The 17,520-nt window shown below is 42.7% G+C and overlaps 2 protein-coding genes across 2 annotated transcripts; one reads left to right on the top strand and one right to left on the bottom strand.

Moving 5' to 3' along the window:
- Positions 1-463: 463 nt before the first annotated feature.
- On the bottom strand, positions 464-3,323 carry LOC120548038 (tubulin alpha-1B chain-like). Its single transcript, XM_039783971.1, has 4 exons — positions 3,178-3,323; positions 2,086-2,308; positions 1,846-1,994; positions 464-1,738 (listed from the first exon to the last, which is right to left on the bottom strand). Exons 1-4 carry the CDS (start codon positions 3,178-3,180, stop codon positions 758-760), a joined length of 1,356 nt encoding a protein of 451 aa, XP_039639905.1. The 5' UTR covers positions 3,181-3,323; the 3' UTR covers positions 464-757.
- A 659-nt stretch (positions 3,324-3,982) lies between these two features.
- Positions 3,983-17,520, top strand: polr1b (RNA polymerase I subunit B). Its single transcript, XM_039783970.1, has 15 exons — positions 3,983-4,159; positions 4,790-4,957; positions 5,671-5,817; positions 5,918-6,050; positions 6,187-6,323; positions 7,242-7,465; positions 8,739-8,910; positions 9,174-9,345; positions 11,398-11,679; positions 12,420-12,553; positions 13,319-13,489; positions 13,644-13,800; positions 14,874-15,070; positions 15,702-15,952; positions 16,273-17,520. The coding sequence occupies exons 1-15, from the start codon at positions 3,983-3,985 to the stop codon at positions 17,153-17,155; spliced, it is 3,405 nt and encodes a 1,134-aa protein (XP_039639904.1). The 3' UTR covers positions 17,156-17,520.

The following is a 17,520-nucleotide window of genomic DNA, read 5'->3' as shown; positions in this document are numbered from 1 at the left end:
AACCATTGTTAGGCATCATGTAAGCAGAGCCAAAGTAAAATAAACGTTGGCATGCCCCCCCCCCCCCAAGTCAGTTTATAATTGCATAATTTCACATCCAGTCTAAATACTATTTCATACATTGGAAGATCATTTTCACCCATATTATTGTTATTTTAAGGAAACGCTCACCTAAAGCACAAATCATCTTAATTTAGTAAATGTGTGATCTGCAAGTGGTATACTGCAACAATATGAAATTTAGGTTACATTTGGTAGTTCAGTATAGGTGGGTAGTTTTGTTTAACACCACTGCCCCCAAGTGACTGAAGTGAGTTTAGCAGCAAGATAATTTCTATAGTTAAGTTTTAGATCCTTTTAAGTGACAAACCAAAATATACAACCCATCTTTAAGTTGATAAGCGGCTTTAGAGTATTGTATGAGCGCCTCCCTGTGGAAAGTATATTAAAGAGCAAACAATAGTTCAGTCAATAAACAAACTTTATTTTTAGACATTAAAATATCACAAAAAGGAATGCATGCCTGTTTAATACTATACTACATCTTCCTCGTCCTAATGCTTCTCCAGAACTGCCATATCCTCACTGGTCTCAGAGAACTCCCCCTCCTCCATACCCTCACACACACATACCAGTACACAAAAGGCAAATACAACTACAGCAATACATTTAGAATTCAGAAAAGGTTAAAATCAACAAAACAAGCAATCTATTGTACTCCTGTAAGGAATGACACCTAACTCAGATTTATTTATCATTAGTACTCCTCTCCTTCCTCCTCTCCCTCCCCCTCAATAGAGTCGACTCCAACCTCCTCATAATCCTTCTCCAGGGCTGCCATGTCTTCTCTAGCCTCAGAGAACTCTCCCTCCTCCATCCCTTCGCCCACATACCAGTGAACAAAGGCACGCTTGGCGTACATCAGATCAAACTTGTGGTCAAGTCGAGCCCAGGCCTCTGCAATAGCAGTGGTGTTGCTCAGCATGCACACAGCCCTCTGGACCTTGGCCAGGTCTCCACCAGGAACTACAGTGGGCGGCTGGTAGTTGATGCCCACCTTGAAACCAGTGGGGCACCAGTCCACAAACTGGATGGAGCGCTTGGTCTTGATAGTGGCAATGGCGGCATTCACATCTTTGGGAACCACGTCACCACGATACAAAAGGCAGCAGGCCATGTATTTGCCGTGGCGAGGGTCACATTTAACCAGCTGATTGGCTGGTTCGAAGCAGGCGTTTGTGATTTCTGCCACTGAGAGCTGCTCATGGTAAGCCTTCTCAGCAGAGATGACAGGGGCATAGGTGGCCAGAGGGAAGTGGATACGGGGATATGGCACCAAGTTGGTCTGGAACTCTGTCAGATCAACATTGAGGGCACCGTCAAAACGAAGGGAGGCAGTGACGGAGGACACAATCTGACTGATCAACCTGTTCAGGTTGGTGTAAGAAGGACGCTCGATATCGAGGTTCCTACGGCAGATATCATATATGGCCTCGTTGTCCACCATGAAGGCACAGTCGGAGTGCTCCAGGGTGGTGTGGGTGGTCAGGATGGCGTTGTAGGGCTCCACCACAGCCGTGGATACCTGGGGAGCTGGGTAGACGGCGAACTCCAGCTTGGACTTCTTTCCGTAGTCCACAGACAGACGCTCCATCAGCAGGGAGGTGAAACCAGAGCCGGTGCCACCTCCAAAGCTGTGGAAAACCAGGAAGCCCTGAAGGCCAGTGCACTGGTCAGCCTAAGGACAGGACAGGGAGAGACAGCAGTCACATATGAGATAAAATTCTGTAAATTAATACATTTGAAAATGATGGACGAAAACCCTCCTGATATCAAGTTACCCACCAGCTTGCGGATCCTGTCCAGCACCAGGTCGATGATCTCTTTGCCGATGGTGTAATGTCCACGGGCGTAGTTGTTGGCAGCGTCCTCCTTGCCAGTGATCAGCTGCTCAGGGTGGAACAGCTGGCGGTAGGTCCCAGTGCGCACCTCATCTAAGGAGACCGATTCAATGAGAAATCACTTGAGGGTTTGACTTCATGAAATAAGGTAACAATGACATCTAAAGTTTCAATTAGAGTTTACCGATGACAGTGGGCTCCAGGTCCACAAAAATAGCCCTGGGGACGTGCTTTCCAGCTCCAGTCTCACTGAAGAAGGTGTTGAAGGAATCATCTCCTCCTCCACAAGTCTTGTCACTGGGCATCTGTCCGTCCGGCTGGATCCCATGTTCCAGGCAGTAAAGCTCCCAGCAGGCATTGCCAATCTGGACACCAGCCTGACCAACGTGGACAGAGATACACTCACGCTGTGGAAAGGAAAGAACAAGGTTATTTACCAGTATGTAAACTACCAGTAAATGTCATTTATTTATTTTATTATTAGAAAAAAACAACTAAAAGTTCCATTCAGGCCCTTTCAACAGGGCGGTAAAGCAGAGCATTGTGACAAGGCTAACGTTAATGTAGCTACTTAATGTTATAACGAGAAAAAAAGAAATAAACGTTATAACGTTAACGTGCGTTATTATGGAACCCACGTAACATCTAGGAAACGCCCTACGAAGCAGCTCGATTGGTTGGGTTAGGCATTGACCTAGAGTGGTTATAGTTAAGAGCCGATTGGTCAGAGGATAGGACCTGAACAAATCGGGTTACGTTACCTTGCGTAAGCTTGGAAGCCTGGCCAATAGTGTGTGAATGCTATTGAATGGCGGGCCTTTCCTAGAAGTTACGTGGGTTCCATAATAACGCCGTTAGCGTACTTAACGTTAGGCTAACGTTAACGTTTAGCTTGCTAGCCCAACTGGGCCAATGTGCACACGGCACAGAGAGAAAAAAAAAAATCAATAAAATAATTTATAATCGCTGTCTTTTCCATTAGAACTTTTTCTACACTTATTAAAAACAATATCACAATTACAGGTAAAACGTAGCATTGCCATTAAACACAAAGCGTCGCTAACGTTAACTGCTCTTGGCTCTTCCCATCAGACTTTTCTAGCTAGCTAGCTAGCTAGCTAGTTAGCTAGCTAACGGTTAATCTGAAAGTTCGGCAATTAGCTAGCTAGCTATCGTTAATGCCGATAAATAGTTAGCTTAAATTGATATTTAGCTAACATGTGGACTGTGAGCCTGGTGAAATCAAAAAGAAAACGTTCCTTTTTTCCATACTCACCATTTTAACTGACACTACTCAACAGCGATTCAAACAAAACTAGAAATAAAATGAGGAGGTTGATTTAACGGTCATTTCTCACAACTGCGCTTAAATAATAGTGCTGTTGCTAGGCGTGGCCTCGCTGTTACGAGGGCGAAAGAGAAGCTGAATCTGATTAGTCGAGAATCAAAAGAGCTCTTTTCCTATTGGTTAAACAAAAACATTCGTCTTCATCTATCTCTCTGGTCTTCATCATTGGTGTTACTGATCAAATTTTCATAAAGAAGCTGTGCTAGCCTGAAAACTAATTTATAAACATAATTTCCACACACCAACTACTACATTTGGAATAACAATACTATTCAATGTAAACATAATTCTCTGTTTTATGGAACATAGGTACAACGATTTTGTATAAGGCAAAAAGAATACCAGTTCTAGACTATATTTGCTGTTTATGAACACCTGAAGCCCCCACTCTCCATGAACTTCAGCTGCAGCTCCAACCTTGGTTCAGGTACAGGTGAGAAACAATTGCGGTTGCAGTCCCTTAACGTCCTCCAAGCTATACAGTTGCAGATCTATCAGTACTTAAAGATTCAAGAATTTGGTATGCAAAATCAGTGACTGTGCAAAATATATATGGCAGAGATGAAACAGGAGACCAGTTACGCCACAAGATGGCTCTAGTCCAACAATAAATATGCGACCTGCGATAAAAAAATAGCAGTGAAGAAGAGGAAGACTTCCGGTTCCAGCGGGATGTACATGTACTTCCTGTGTCGCCATGCACATGTGGTAAACAAGCCCTGTGAGTGCAAGCATGGACTCTTCATCAAAGTGGAATAATTTGCCCAAAGGTCCGAGTCTAAAGAATCTGACAGAGGGAGGATTTGGCGTCCTGAAGGAGTCTCAACATGCTGCTGTTCAGGATTTAACAAAAGCTCACATCGAGTCGTTTGACCAGGCTGTCACTGACGGACTCAGCCGCGTTGTGCAGGTCAGTTCAGCTTTCTTTAAATAAAGTTTTAACCACATAACAACATATTATTCCCTTAAGATACAATAAAAAAAAACGTGTCAGTTTAGCATTTAATGAAGCTGAAAACTTGTTTTTCAAACTACAACGGCTTGTCTTTAAAGTTAACGTCAATTGAAATGACTGCTAAAGTCAAGTCAAATAATATTAGCTTTTTTAAAGCGTGCAACAAGCGTGTAACAGTTAGCATAACTTAACGTTATATGATTTGTTTTTAGCCGTGTTTGCTAACATTTGCTTCGAGTAGTTATCTATTTTTTGGGGTTTTTTTTGTCCCGTTCTGTTTGAGAAGCTAACATGTGATAACAATTTAGGAAAGATAACGTTTTTCTTATCTGTAATTTGTAACTTTGTAACTTGAAGAACGAGTGAGCTGTATTTTGGTTTTGCTAGATTACTAGCATCAACACTCACTGAAAGTTAGCCAGGTAGCTTTCCCCTCTTAAACTTTCACAACTTGTATTGTCCGTTTCAGTGCTCCTGTGTACATTTGGTTCTCAAACTCAGTTTGTTGTTGCTTGGGCTAACCTCCTGTCAGTATTTTTCCTGCAAAGTTTTAAATGTTTTTGTGGTGTGACATGTCTTTCTCAGTCCGTCCCCCCTTTGGAGTTCACATTCAAAGAGGACAGGATCAGCCTTGCGTTTGTTGAAGCCACGCTCTACAACCCAGTGGTCGCCAAAGGGAGCATCTGCAGGGAAATGAAGGTGTTTCCAGCAGAGTGCAGGGGCAGAAAATGTACATACAAAGGAAAGCTGGTGGTAAGTTTGAGATGTAATTATTAGGGCTGGGATGATATGCTTTTGTCCCGATTATATTCGTTCACGATACATGGGTGGCGATTCGATTTGTATTGCGATTTTCATGTATTTCTTTTCTAGAAGTATTAGAAGCGATTCGGTAGTATTGAGTATTGCACTTTTCTTTTCCTACTTTAACAAAAAACAAAAGTTGAATAATACACTTCTAGAGACAATATATCATGAGACATTTCTAAAGACTGATATAATCACCATACATAAAGCATTGAATTTTTTTCTCCCCACTCCTAGTCATTTTTTGTGTGATTAACAATTGTATTTTTTGCCTAATCCTAGTGCCTTCCAGGCAGCGGTGCCTGGAAGGAGACGTTGGGGGCTTAAAACACAGATAAACAACTACAATATTCAGAACCATTCAACAGAATAGTAACAACATAGACAATAAACCAAATAAACATATGTATAAGTGACAACACCATACGCCCATCATACACGTCTCTCCCCAGCACAAAGCTTCTTAGGAGCCCTCCAGAAAGCTCAGGTACTTCCCCCATTTTCTAGTATAGACATCCAACCTGGCAAACTGTTTTATATGACATTTTTTCAAACGCTGCCACCCTAGCCCACTCCTAGTAATTGATCTAAACTGCATGTGAGGGGCATGATAACACTCTGGTCAGTTCTTGAACTGCTTGTGTTTTGTATCACTGCAGGCGGACGTCAGCTGGTCAGTCAACGGAGTTCCCAAAGGCATCATCAAACAGTCCATGGGTCAGGTGCCCATCATGGTGAAGTCCAAGATGTGTAACCTGCACGGCATGTCCCCCAAAGAGCTTGTTAAACACCACGAAGAAGCAGAGGTACGGCACACATTTTAAAACATTTGCAAGATGAACCGAAATGCATCGCATACAACCATATTTATTAATAAGTTACAAACTCTGTCTTTAACATGAACAGGAAATGGGAGGTTATTTCATTGTGAATGGAAATGAGAAGGTTATCCGTATGCTGATAATGCCAAGGAGGAACTATCCTATTGCCATGTCAAGACCGAAATGGAAGAGCAGGGGCCAGGGATACACTCAGTTTGGTAAATATAACCTTTGACTTTTTAACATGCAGAAAAGTACAGTAAAAGTAGTATTGTAATAATAGTCTAGGCTCAATAATTCCAGCTGTGTATATTGCATATCTTTGTGGATGTCATCAGAAATACCCTCTCATAGGTATTTCAATGCGTTGCGTGAAGGAAGAACACACAGCCGTCAACATGAACCTGCATTATCTGGAAAACGGGACTGTGATGCTGAACTTCATCTACCAGAAAGAGCTCTTCTTCCTCCCACTAGGTTTTGCACTTAAGGTAATGACAAGGGTTGATGTGTTTTTAGAAATTACAAAGCCTGCAGCATTCATTATTAAGTTGATTATTAAGTTTTTTTAAATATCGACATAATACCTTAAAACAGTGTTTCTTTAATGGGTGTATGTGTACCCTTAGGGGTACTTTGGAGTACTGCAGGGATTACATGACATTTTTTCAAAATGCTAATTTAAAAATATGTCATGCATAATTCCTAAAATAATTATACTATAATAATTAATACATTTATTGATGGATTTTAACCATTTGAAATGCAGCATTTAACCCTCCTGTTATCCTTGCGTCAAATTTAACCTCTTTATCTAAAGTTTATATATTATAAATTTGGGTTGCAAGTGCCCCAAATGAACACAGATGGTTCCATACAACGCTCTTTGCAAGTAAAATGAAGGACCGGATCAGTACGTTGTTTTATTCAATTTTATACCATTTGAAAAAAAACGGTTTAAATAGTTTCAAAACCGTATCCTGACTAAACTTTGACCAAACTCTCCCTCTGATCTTAACTATTAGTAAAAAATAATTCACAATTTCTGCTTTTTAACTCAAAAATTGGGTATAATTTCATATAAATGAGGTTAATTGACCATGAATTCAAAGAAAAAAAAAACTGTAAAACTAGTGGTAATAAGTTGGTTGTAAGTGTCAAAAATGTTTTTTAAAAAAGTGTTCATTTTTAGTTTTGACTCGGGAGGGCAACACAAGGGTTAAATGTAGTAAATGTATCGCTACCAACACTGTAGTGTACCTCATACAGACTTATGTTTTCTACCAAACATGTGTTGCGCTGGTCAGGGGGTACTACAATTAAAAAGGGATTACAATAGTGAGGAAAGTTTGAGAATCACTGTTTTTAAAATCTGTTAATCCAGTAGATTTTTCTTCACACTTGTCCAGGCGCTGGTGGACTTCACAGACTTCCAGATCTACCAGGAGCTGATCAAGGGCCGCGAGGACAACTCCTTCTATAAGAGCTGTGCGTCGGAGATGCTGCGCGTCGTCATGGAGGAGGGCTGCACCACCCGCGCCAAGGTGCTCAACTACCTGGGAGAGCGCTTCAGGGTCAAGATGAGCCTTCCCGAGTGGTACACAAACGAGCAGTGTGCCAACTACCTGCTGGAGTAGGTTTTTCTGACGGATGTATTTTTTTATTTTTGTTTAATGATTAACCATTTTTATTTTTATTAAAACACCACCCACAAAACATTTGCAACATGAACTTACCCCCCTGCTCCCCCACATCATCACCACCCACCCAGACAAAAACAAGAAAAGATGACAGTAACTATAATATTCAAGACCATTTAAAAAAATAAAAATAAAAGAAAAATAAAAGAAATAGACAAACTATGAAACAAATAAATGTGTATAAATGACAACACCATAAGTCAGTCATGCAAGTCTCTTCCCAGCACAAAGCTTCTTAGGAGCCCTCCAGACTAGGGATTGACGGATACTGTTTTTTCAAGGCCGATACCGATTATTAGTAGTTAATGAAACCAATAAACGATATTTGGAACCGATATGCATTTACAATGAAAAAGAAAATCTTTAAGTCAAAATTAAGACTTTGGAATGTTACAAACTCGAACACAAAACTTTGTTTAAATGCTTTAAGCAATTATTTAATAAATGAGGAACTTTCAACATAATACACAGTAAAAGAGAGTCAGATAGTGTTGTGGGCGGGACATTAAGTCAGACTCAGTGTTGAGTGAAACCGAAGCAGAGGGACAGACACAGAGCTGTAGCCGAGCCAAAGTAGACCACCTTTTAATTAATTAACTTTATCTGTTATCAGGCAAATTAAAATGCCGATACAGATAATCGGACAGGGCCATTAATCGGTCTATCCCTACTCCAGAAAACTCAGGTACTCCCCCATTTTCTAGTATATACATCCAATCTGGCTAACTGTTTATCACGCCACCACCCTAGCCATCTCACAAGCCCACTCCTGGATTGACGGCACCCCTTCATTCCTCAATCCTCTGAAAAGAATCTGTCTGGCTGTCATTAAACTAGTCTGGACCCAGCGTATGTGCTTATCCATCCCGCTTAGAATTGACCCATCTCCCAGAATGTAATCTTGTGCTGAATGGAACCTGGGTCCCTGCAATCTGACATAGGTTATCATGTTACCCGGTCCAAAGTTCCTGGACCTTATTACAGGACCATAGGACAAGAAGTAATTTCCCGTCCTCTGTCTTACATTTCCAACAATTTTAGACCACTTCTAAACACGCTGGAGGGAGTCCAATAGAAGTGATACGTAATCTTGAACTGGCAGATTTTATTTTATTTTTACCCACAGCCTGACAGAAACAACCCGGTTATGTTTTTTTTGTTTTTGGTTATGCTTTAGTAAAATGAGTTGTGTTGTGTTTTGACCAGCGAGTGCATCTGTATCCACCTGAAGTCAGACGTGGAGAAGTTCTACCTGCTGTGTCTGATGACCCGGAAGCTCTTCACGTTTGCCAAGCAGGAGTGCATGGAGGAGAACCCCGACAGCATCATGTGTCAGGAGGTGCTCACTCCCGGTCAGCTCTATCTCATGTTTATGAAGGTAAGCTCATCCAGGGATTTGAACGAGCACTGTCCTTTTATTGGCCCCTGGCGATTGCATTACGCCAAAGGAAACGAGGCATTCTTCTTGCAAAAAATGTAAAAGCCTTTATTTAAATGGCTATTTCATATTGAAATCTTATTACATCAAAAAGCAGCAACCCACGCGTCGCGGCACAAACGGCCCTCTTCGGGGTGTTATTATAATTTTTATTTCTTAGAAATTTTGAGCTATGGATTTAACCCCTCAAATATTCCCAACAGGAGAGAATGGCTGCCTGGTTGCTGTCTGTAAAGCTGTCCTTTGATAAGCGAGGCAGCAGACTGAGTGGAAGACTGAGCGCTGAAAACGTGATGAAGATATTCAACATGGGCACTGACCTGACCAAACCCTTTGAATATCTGCTGGCCACTGGGAACCTCACCTCCAAGACAGGTACGGCCATATGAGTTTAGTATGAGGCTACATCCACACTACTACGTTTTGGTTTAAAAATGAATATCTTTTGCTAAGTTTACGCCCCGCGTCCGCACTACTGCGGCGTTTCCGAGCCTGTAACACGGAGACATTTAGTGGGGCTGGATCCAAATATTCCTTCGATGGGTAGGTATTCGACTTTCAATTTTGGGATTTGAATATTAGTTTGTTTTTGTTTTTTCTTTGAAAAACGTGCAAGCAGGCTCAAATTCCCTATGGTGTTTTGTCTGGATTAAGCTGCAAGCTAAATGTCCACTAGCTGCTGGCTAATTAATGCAGCGCCATGTCGTCCATCTCAGCCAAGATCGGAGAAATGTTGAGTTACGTGCGAGCATGCTGATGCGAGTAAAGGTCCTTATGGTTATACTGTAGCAGCGTGGTGTCGTTCTCAGGCGATTGGATAAAGGTAAAGACAGTACGGCCGTTCAGAATGCTATTGCTCTAGTGAGGCGCTGGCTGAGCTTTCATTCACAAACACTGCATCTGTAGTCACTTGTCAGACAGTCCGGCAAAAACGCAGGTCTTTCTGTTTGTTTTGAATGCCTGCGGCAAAAAGTTAAGTCTGAATTAACTTTTGGAGAAAAGCAACCCGACGTCAACCTGCTGTGGAGAATCACGTAACCGGAGATCAGACTCGTCTGTCCGTATCACAGCGTGAGAGTCCTGCATCTCAAGCTTGGGCTCCTTTTTTATTTTCTCTCCTTTTTTCAAAGCTGCCTTCAAGTGCCATGGGAGATGTTGGCTTCCCCTGCTGCCACTGCCAAAGCTTCTAATATTCGCTGTCGAAAATGGTATTCGGTACCTGACATTTGGAAACAATGCTGCCCCCGGTTTGGTTTGGGGACCCTGAGGTTGCTTATCGGTTAGGTAGCTTACATACCTTTCAGGAACCTCGTTGTCGGTCCAAGATTATAAATCGTGTGTGTGTGTGTGTGTGTGTGTGTGTGTGTGTGTGTGTGTGTGTGTGTGTGTGTGTGTGTGTGTGTGTGTGTGTGTGTGTGTGTGTGTGTGTGTGTGTGTGTGTGTGTGTGTGTGTGTGTGTGTGTGTGTGTGTGTGTGTGTGTGTGTGTGTGTGTGTGTGTGTGGAGATTAGTTCTGCTGCTGGAGTTAAAACTCTTGTGTCGACTGAGATCAATTTTGTCTTAAAAGGACAGTGTAGCTGTAGCCTGAGTACATGTTAGGGTATAGAAATTAGGGCTGCACAATATATATACAGTACAGGTCAAAAGTTTGGACACACCTTCTCATTCAATGCGTTTACTTTTTATTTTCATTACTTTTTACATTGTAGATTCTCACTGAAGGCATCAAAACTATGAATGAACACATATGGAATTATGTACTTAACAAAAAAGTATATATTTTAGATTCTTCAAAGTAGCCTTTGCTTTTTTTTATTAATAAGGGGAAAAATTTCACTAATTAACCCTGACAAAGCACACCTGTGAAGGTAAAACCATTTCAGGTGACTACCTCATGAAGCTCATTGAGAGAACACCAAGGGTTTGCAGAGTTATCAAAAAAAAGCAAAGGGCGGCTACTTTGAGGAATCTAAAATATAAGACATGTTTTCAGTTATTTCACACTTTTTTGTTAAGTACATAATTCCATATGTGTTCAGTGAGAATCTACAATGTAAATAGTCATGAAAATAAAAAGGAAACGCATTGAATGAGAAGGTGTGTCCAAACTTTTGGCATATATATATATATATATATGCTGAAAGAAAATATCAGAAGAAAACTGCTCTTTAAAATTTCGCTTTTTTTAGTAATGCCTTTTTTTAATTTAAATTCATTGTTCGTGTTAAATAAAAGATCTTTGGAAAAGATTTCCTTAATTTGTTTTAAATTCAACAAGCAATTTGTTATATTATACTGAGTACACTTTAAAATCTGTTTATTTATCGCGAGTAATATCGTTATAGCGATATTCAACAACGTTACTGCATATTTACCTCCTATCGTGCAGCCCAAATACAAATGTAGTTAATCTTTTGTCTGTGCGCAGGTCTCGGCATGCTGCAGAACACAGGCCTGTGTGTGGTAGCTGACAAGCTCAACTTCATCCGCTACCTGTCCCACTTCCGCTGTGTGCACAGAGGAGCTGCCTTCGCCAAGATGAGGACCACTTCTGTCCGTAAGCTGCTGCCAGAGTCCTGGGGCTTCCTGTGTCCCGTCCACACTCCGGACGGTGAGCCCTGTGGACTCATGAACCACATGACGGCCATCTGTGAGATTGTGGCCCCGAGCTTGCCCACCACATCCCTGCCCGCTCTGCTCTGTTCCCTTGGTGAGTCAACAATTCGGCTACATTAGGCCATAGGGGTGTAACGATACATCCATCTGGATCGCTAGATCGATCCAATATTATTGATACAAAGTGAAAATATCGATGTATATAATCATCTTTAAGCTGCGCCTTTTATTTTGAAATTCCCACTTTGTTTTTATTCTTTTTATTAAAAAGAGTATTTCTTTTTTTATAATTTAAATGTCTTGAAGAGTTTAGTAATTGTCAAATTATATTTGAGTTCCTTTTTGTAAATATATATAAATGTAACTGTGGTAAATGGGCTTATGTATTGTGTCGTATCGGTTGCAGGCCGCTGAGTTGGATCGAATTGAAATCGTACAGTGGCAGACTTCGTGATATTGGCAAATATTTAATCATTGTCCAAAGAATCAATAGAATATTGTATCGTGATAAAACGTGCGGCTTACTGGGGCGGCCTCTAGCTCACCCAGTAAGAGCGTTCGCCCCATGTTGGCTGAGTCCTGCAGCGGCGCGGGTTCGAATCCGACCTGCTGCCCCTTGCTGCGTGTCATCCCCCATCTCTCTCCCCCTTTCATGTCTATCCACTGTCACTGCATAATAAAGGGGAAAAGCCCCAAAAAAATAATCTAAGAAAAATAAATAAATACGTGCGACTTGCACCCCTTAAAAGCCATGAGGCACAAATACATTTTAAAGCACATGTCAGTGGGCGGAGTTGCAGTAGTACAAAATCTGTTCTGTCTTTGGCGCTTAAGGTGTTACTCCAGTGGATGGATCTCCAGGCCAAGCCTTTTCCGACTGCTTCCCCGTGGTCCTGGATGGCGCTGTGGTAGGCTGGGTGGAGACGGAATTAGCCCCGGTTGTGGTCGACTCGCTGCGCAGGTTCAAGGTACGTCAACTGTATAATGTATACAGTGTCCACTAGGGGTGGGAAAAACATGCATGTCATGATTTTTTTGCCAAAAAATAGGACTGGATGCGCTCAACTCACTTAGATACTTGGAAAGTTTTGAAGGCTGGGTGCTGGATCCTAAAAGTGAATAATCATAAATAAAGCTACTAGGACTGCACTCCAATTTGATAGTTTATTGCCACACAACGGACGTTTCGGGCAGCACCCTTCCTCAGCGTGTGCACAGGCTATTAAATGATTGATTTTTTTTTTTTGCCGAAAATTTTTCGATTCCCTAGAATCTATTTTTTATTTATTTATTTTTTAACCAAGGATTCACCTAAATATATTCTGTTTATACGGTACCGCCGACGGTGACTACATCATATCCGTTTCTATCAAAACGGACAGAATGCAGAAAATCCATGTCATGTACTTCTGTATAAATGAAAAATGTCAGACTGACATGTGATGTGCATTCTTCTTTTTAGTTTTTAGAAATATCTCATGATATATTGTCTCTAGAAGTGTATTATTTAACTTTTGTTTTCGTTAAAGAAGGAAAAGAAAATCGCAATACGCAACACTATCGAATCGCAATACTTCTAGAATGCCAATAAATGAAAAATGGCAATACAAATCGAATCGGTAGCCATGTGTCATGAAAGAATCGAATCGGGACAAAAGCATATCGTCCCAGCCTTGGTGTCAACTATCTGTACCACCCACAGGAAAACTGATATTTAAAACAAATACCTTCAGGTGCTGAAAGAGAAGAAGATCCCTCCCTGGACTGAGATTGTTCTGGTTCCAAAAACAGGCAAGGCCAGCCTGTACCCAGGCCTGTTCCTCTTCACAACACCCTGCCGCATGGTGCGGCCCGTACGCAACTTAGCTCTCGGCAAACAGGAGTTGATCGGCACCTTTGAACAAGTATGTGTACACTATGATTAAAAATAAATAAAAAAAAAATTATGTGGTCGTTATATTAGCAAGATACCTGAAGCACACAACTGTGAATGTTAATTTGTTTTGCACATCGGTTGCTGAAACCTTTGTTTAATAGTCTTTTTCTCTGTTGCTCTAGCTTTACATCAATGTAGGCATCATGGAGGATGAGATCGAGCCAGGAGTGACCACACACCAGGAGCTCTTCCCTCACAGTATGCTCAGCGTGGTGGCTAACTTTATTCCCTACTCGGACCACAACCAGAGTCCTAGGAACATGTACCAGTGTCAGATGGGTAAGTTTTAAGACGACTGTTAAGGTGCTGACTCACTAGGCAGAAGACAAAGAACTAGTGGCGACGAAGACCGACTGTGGCGTCGCCTGTGTTTTAGTCAGGATCAACGGAAGCTCATTTCCAAATAATTGCCTGACACCGGCGTGACGTCCCTCTCCTTCTGCTCTCTCTGGGTGTTGCCGTGTTCCGTTTTTTTTATTTTTTATCCTGTGTAAATTTTGTTATTTTAGTCCGTTTTTTCAGAACACATATTGTATGTTTACTGTCCGGGTTTGTTTTGCACTGTATGTCATAGGGGTGCACGATTCAGAAAATGTCACTATTTGATTCAATATCAATTTTTAGGCTCAAGATTCGATTCAAAAACGATTCTCGATTTAAAAAAAAATAAAAAATAAAGATTCACGGGCGCCCGGATTGCTCCTTTGTCAGAGTGGGCGCCCATATATTGAGGTTTACTCCTCGACGCAGAGGGCCGGGGTTTGACTCCGACCTGCGGTCCTTTGCAGCATGTCATTCCCCCCCTCTCTCTCCCCTTTCATGTCTTCTGCTGTCCTATCAAAATAAAGGCTGAAAATGCCCAAAAACATAATCTTAAAAAAAACTACAAAAATATTCACAGTATGTAAATGTAGTTACTTTTCCCATGTGATTGCAGTAGAGATACAATTTAAAAATAAATAAAAATGGATTGATTTTCGGTAGAGCTTGAATCGCGATACGAATGTGAATCGATTTTTGCACACCTAGTGTGTTGACAGACGATAAAGTTTTCTGAATCAGAAAATTTGCCCAAATCAGCCAGTGGCAGCACAGAGCCTCTGCTTCGTTCCCTGTGAAACTGCAAAAACTAGGGCGCTCATCGTCGTGCCTAACTTTGACCGACGGCCGGCCGACCATCGCCCTGGTGTGTCAGCACCTTTGGGGGCCCCGTGCACCTACACAGGTGTACAGGCCGATGCAATTTAAATACTTCAATATTTTCATTACCATTTTGAGCTGCTGTGAAGCATCAGCCTTGCAGAGTCATGACGCATTGTGTCCACCAGAGATTAATCCCCTCCTCTTTTCAGGTAAGCAGACGATGGGCTTCCCCCTGCACTCCTTCATGGATCGCTCCGATAACAAGCTGTACCGGCTGCAGACCCCACAGAGCCCACTGGTCCGGCCCTACATGTACGACCACTACAACCTGGACAACTACCCCAGCGGAACAAACGCCATCGTGGCTGTCATATCCTACACAGGCTACGACATGGAAGATGCCATGGTGAGGAAAACACAACAGTCACTGTCATTTTCTTTCCTGGTAGAAAAGCGGCAGACTGATCTCCTAAAGTGGCGTATGTATGACACGCCAATTCGTATGTCGTTTTTGCGTGCTATCAAGACGCATAATCGCTTTTTAGCGTGTTTATCAACTGACCTACATTACGTGTGAATTTTCGCCGTAGCGAGTAATATGAAAGGACGTAAGTCGGCGGAGGGAGGTTGGTTGAGGTGGTGGATGGGTAAAACACAGGACTTTCACCCAGGAGTGCCGGGATTGCGTCCCGCGTGTTTTTTTTTTTTGGGGGGCAGTGTTTATTTCCTAAACCCAACCGTTTGTTTTCCTAAGCGTGTGACGTTGGTCAGCGTCGTGTTTTTGTATTACTAAAGCCTTTCCCAATGTTCTTTTCCTAAACCCAACCTTTTTTTTTTTTTAACGCGTGACCGCGATAGTACGGCACGTTCTCGCGATAAGACGCCACGTGGCGTGTATGTTTACACGTGGAAAGCTCAAAATGTGTACAGATAACACGCCATTTGGCTTTAGGAAAGTGGCGTGTAAGTTTACCCAGTCATGTTGTCAGGTTGAAAGCGGGGTGAAATATAATTGTGACACAATTTGATCATATTAGATTGTGAACAAGTCGTCATGGGAGAGAGGCTTTGCCCACGGAAGTATCTACAAGACTGAGCTGGTGGACCTGGCAGAAAAGGTGCGGGGAGAAGACGGCGTGGTGTTTGGGACCAAGCCAGGTGACCCCAAAGTGAACGACAAACTGGACGCTGACGGACTGCCATTCATTGGCTCGACCCTTCAGTACGGAGACCCCTTCTACAGCTACATCAACCTCAACACTGGCCAGACCTTCGTCAACTTCTACAAGTAATTTCATCATCAGATAAACAAGTTCTTTAATACTAACACTGCTTACACTCTTTAGTGTATTTAATTTTGCAGCTAAACCTTTTCAAATTACTGGTACTGTCCTCGACTAAAGAAATTCTTAGTCTACTAACACCCACAGGATTTTGTTGACTAATTGATTTAAATCGACAGCTCTGTAAAAAATTAGTTTCTCCAGAGTCCTGCAAAAGCACCATTTTAAATAAAATAAAGTTCTTTACCACCGATGAGGCGACTAAGAAGGGGCAGCACTACAATTTACAAACCACAATGTGAATGGTTTTTTTTTTTTCTCCTAGGAATCAAGAGGCCTGCGTTGTGGACAATATAAAGATCTGCAGCAACGACGCTGGCTCGGGTCGTTTCAAACGCGTCTGCATCACCATACGAGTGCCACGAAACCCCACCATCGGGGACAAGTTTGCCAGTCGCCACGGTCAGAAGGGAATCCTGAGCCGCCTGTGGCCGGCCGAGGACATGCCCTTCACAGAGACCGGCATGGCCCCCGACATCCTGTTCAACCCGCACGGCTTCCCCTCCCGCATGACCATCGGGATGCTAATCGAGAGCATGGCCGGCAAGTCAGGCGCCCTGCACGGCCTGAGCCACGACGCCACGCCCTTCACCTTCTCCGAGGAGAGCTCGGCGCTCGAGTACTTTGGCGAAATGCTCCGGGCGGGCGGATACAACTTCTACGGCACGGAGCGGCTCTACAGTGGCGTGAGCGGCTTGGAGCTGGAGGCAGACATCTTCATCGGAGTCGTCTACTACCAGCGGCTGCGTCACATGGTCTCCGACAAGTTCCAGGTGAGGACCACGGGAGCGCGGGACAAAGTGACCAACCAGCCGGTGGGAGGCAGGAACATCCAGGGTGGCATCCGTTTTGGGGAGATGGAGCGAGACGCCCTGCTGGCCCACGGCTCGTCATTCCTGCTTCACGATCGCCTCTTTAACTGCTCGGACCGATCCGTGGCTCAGGTGTGCGTCGACTGCGGCAGCCTGCTCTCCCCTCTGTTAGAGAAACCACCACCCTACTGGTCGGCCATGCGCCACCGTAAGACTGTCTGCACCCTGTGTGGTAAAAGCGACTCTATAGACTCAGTGTCTGTCCCTTATGTGTTCCGCTACTTTGTAGCCGAGCTCGCAGCAATGAACATCAAAGTCAAATTAGACGTTAAGTGAATTTTGCAGGACAACCAGTAAAGATGCGTGTCTTAAATGTGACAGATCAAAGTAAGTGGATTATGAAACTGCTGTTTGTTTGGTCTTTATACCCCTTTGAAGCTGCTACAATTAACCATGCTAAATAAAGATTAAAAAAAATAAAGCGTAAAGCCAGGTGTGTAAGAATAGCCAGGAGCCTGAGAAGTTAATCTCCTTTGTCAAAAGTGTTTTATTTGCCAAGATTTTACAGAAATGACAGAAAAGCAGCATATGATGGAATGAATGTGTTGACATATGTTAAAGGTGTAAAAAAATAAAATAACCCAAAGGTCTTTTTGTACAGTCACACTGAGTGTTGAATAAAAATTATGCTGTACCAAGAA

Source organism: Perca fluviatilis, chromosome 19 (genome assembly GCF_010015445.1).
Source record: "Perca fluviatilis chromosome 19, GENO_Pfluv_1.0, whole genome shotgun sequence".
Classification (NCBI taxonomy): domain Eukaryota; kingdom Metazoa; phylum Chordata; class Actinopteri; order Perciformes; family Percidae; genus Perca; species Perca fluviatilis.
This window is presented reverse-complemented; position numbering and strand designations above follow the sequence as displayed.

What these genes read in the sequence shown, in the direction of transcription:
- LOC120548038 (XM_039783971.1), bottom strand. An exon ending in CCTGGAGCCCACTGTCATCG is followed by an intron (nt 1,995 to 2,085) that starts GTAAACTCTAAT and finishes CGGTCTCCTTAG; the next exon opens with ATGAGGTGCGCACTGGGACC. An exon ending in TGGACAGGATCCGCAAGCTG is followed by an intron (nt 1,739 to 1,845) that starts GTGGGTAACTTG and finishes TCCTGTCCTTAG; the next exon opens with GCTGACCAGTGCACTGGCCT.
- polr1b (XM_039783970.1), top strand. Translation starts at nt 3,983, where the DNA reads ATGGACTCTTCATCAAAGTGGAATAATTTGCCCAAAGGTCCGAGTCTA. An exon ending in TGTGCCAACTACCTGCTGGA is followed by an intron (nt 7,466 to 8,738) that starts GTAGGTTTTTCT and finishes TGTTTTGACCAG; the next exon opens with CGAGTGCATCTGTATCCACC. An exon ending in CGCTCTGCTCTGTTCCCTTG is followed by an intron (nt 11,680 to 12,419) that starts GTGAGTCAACAA and finishes TTGGCGCTTAAG; the next exon opens with GTGTTACTCCAGTGGATGGA.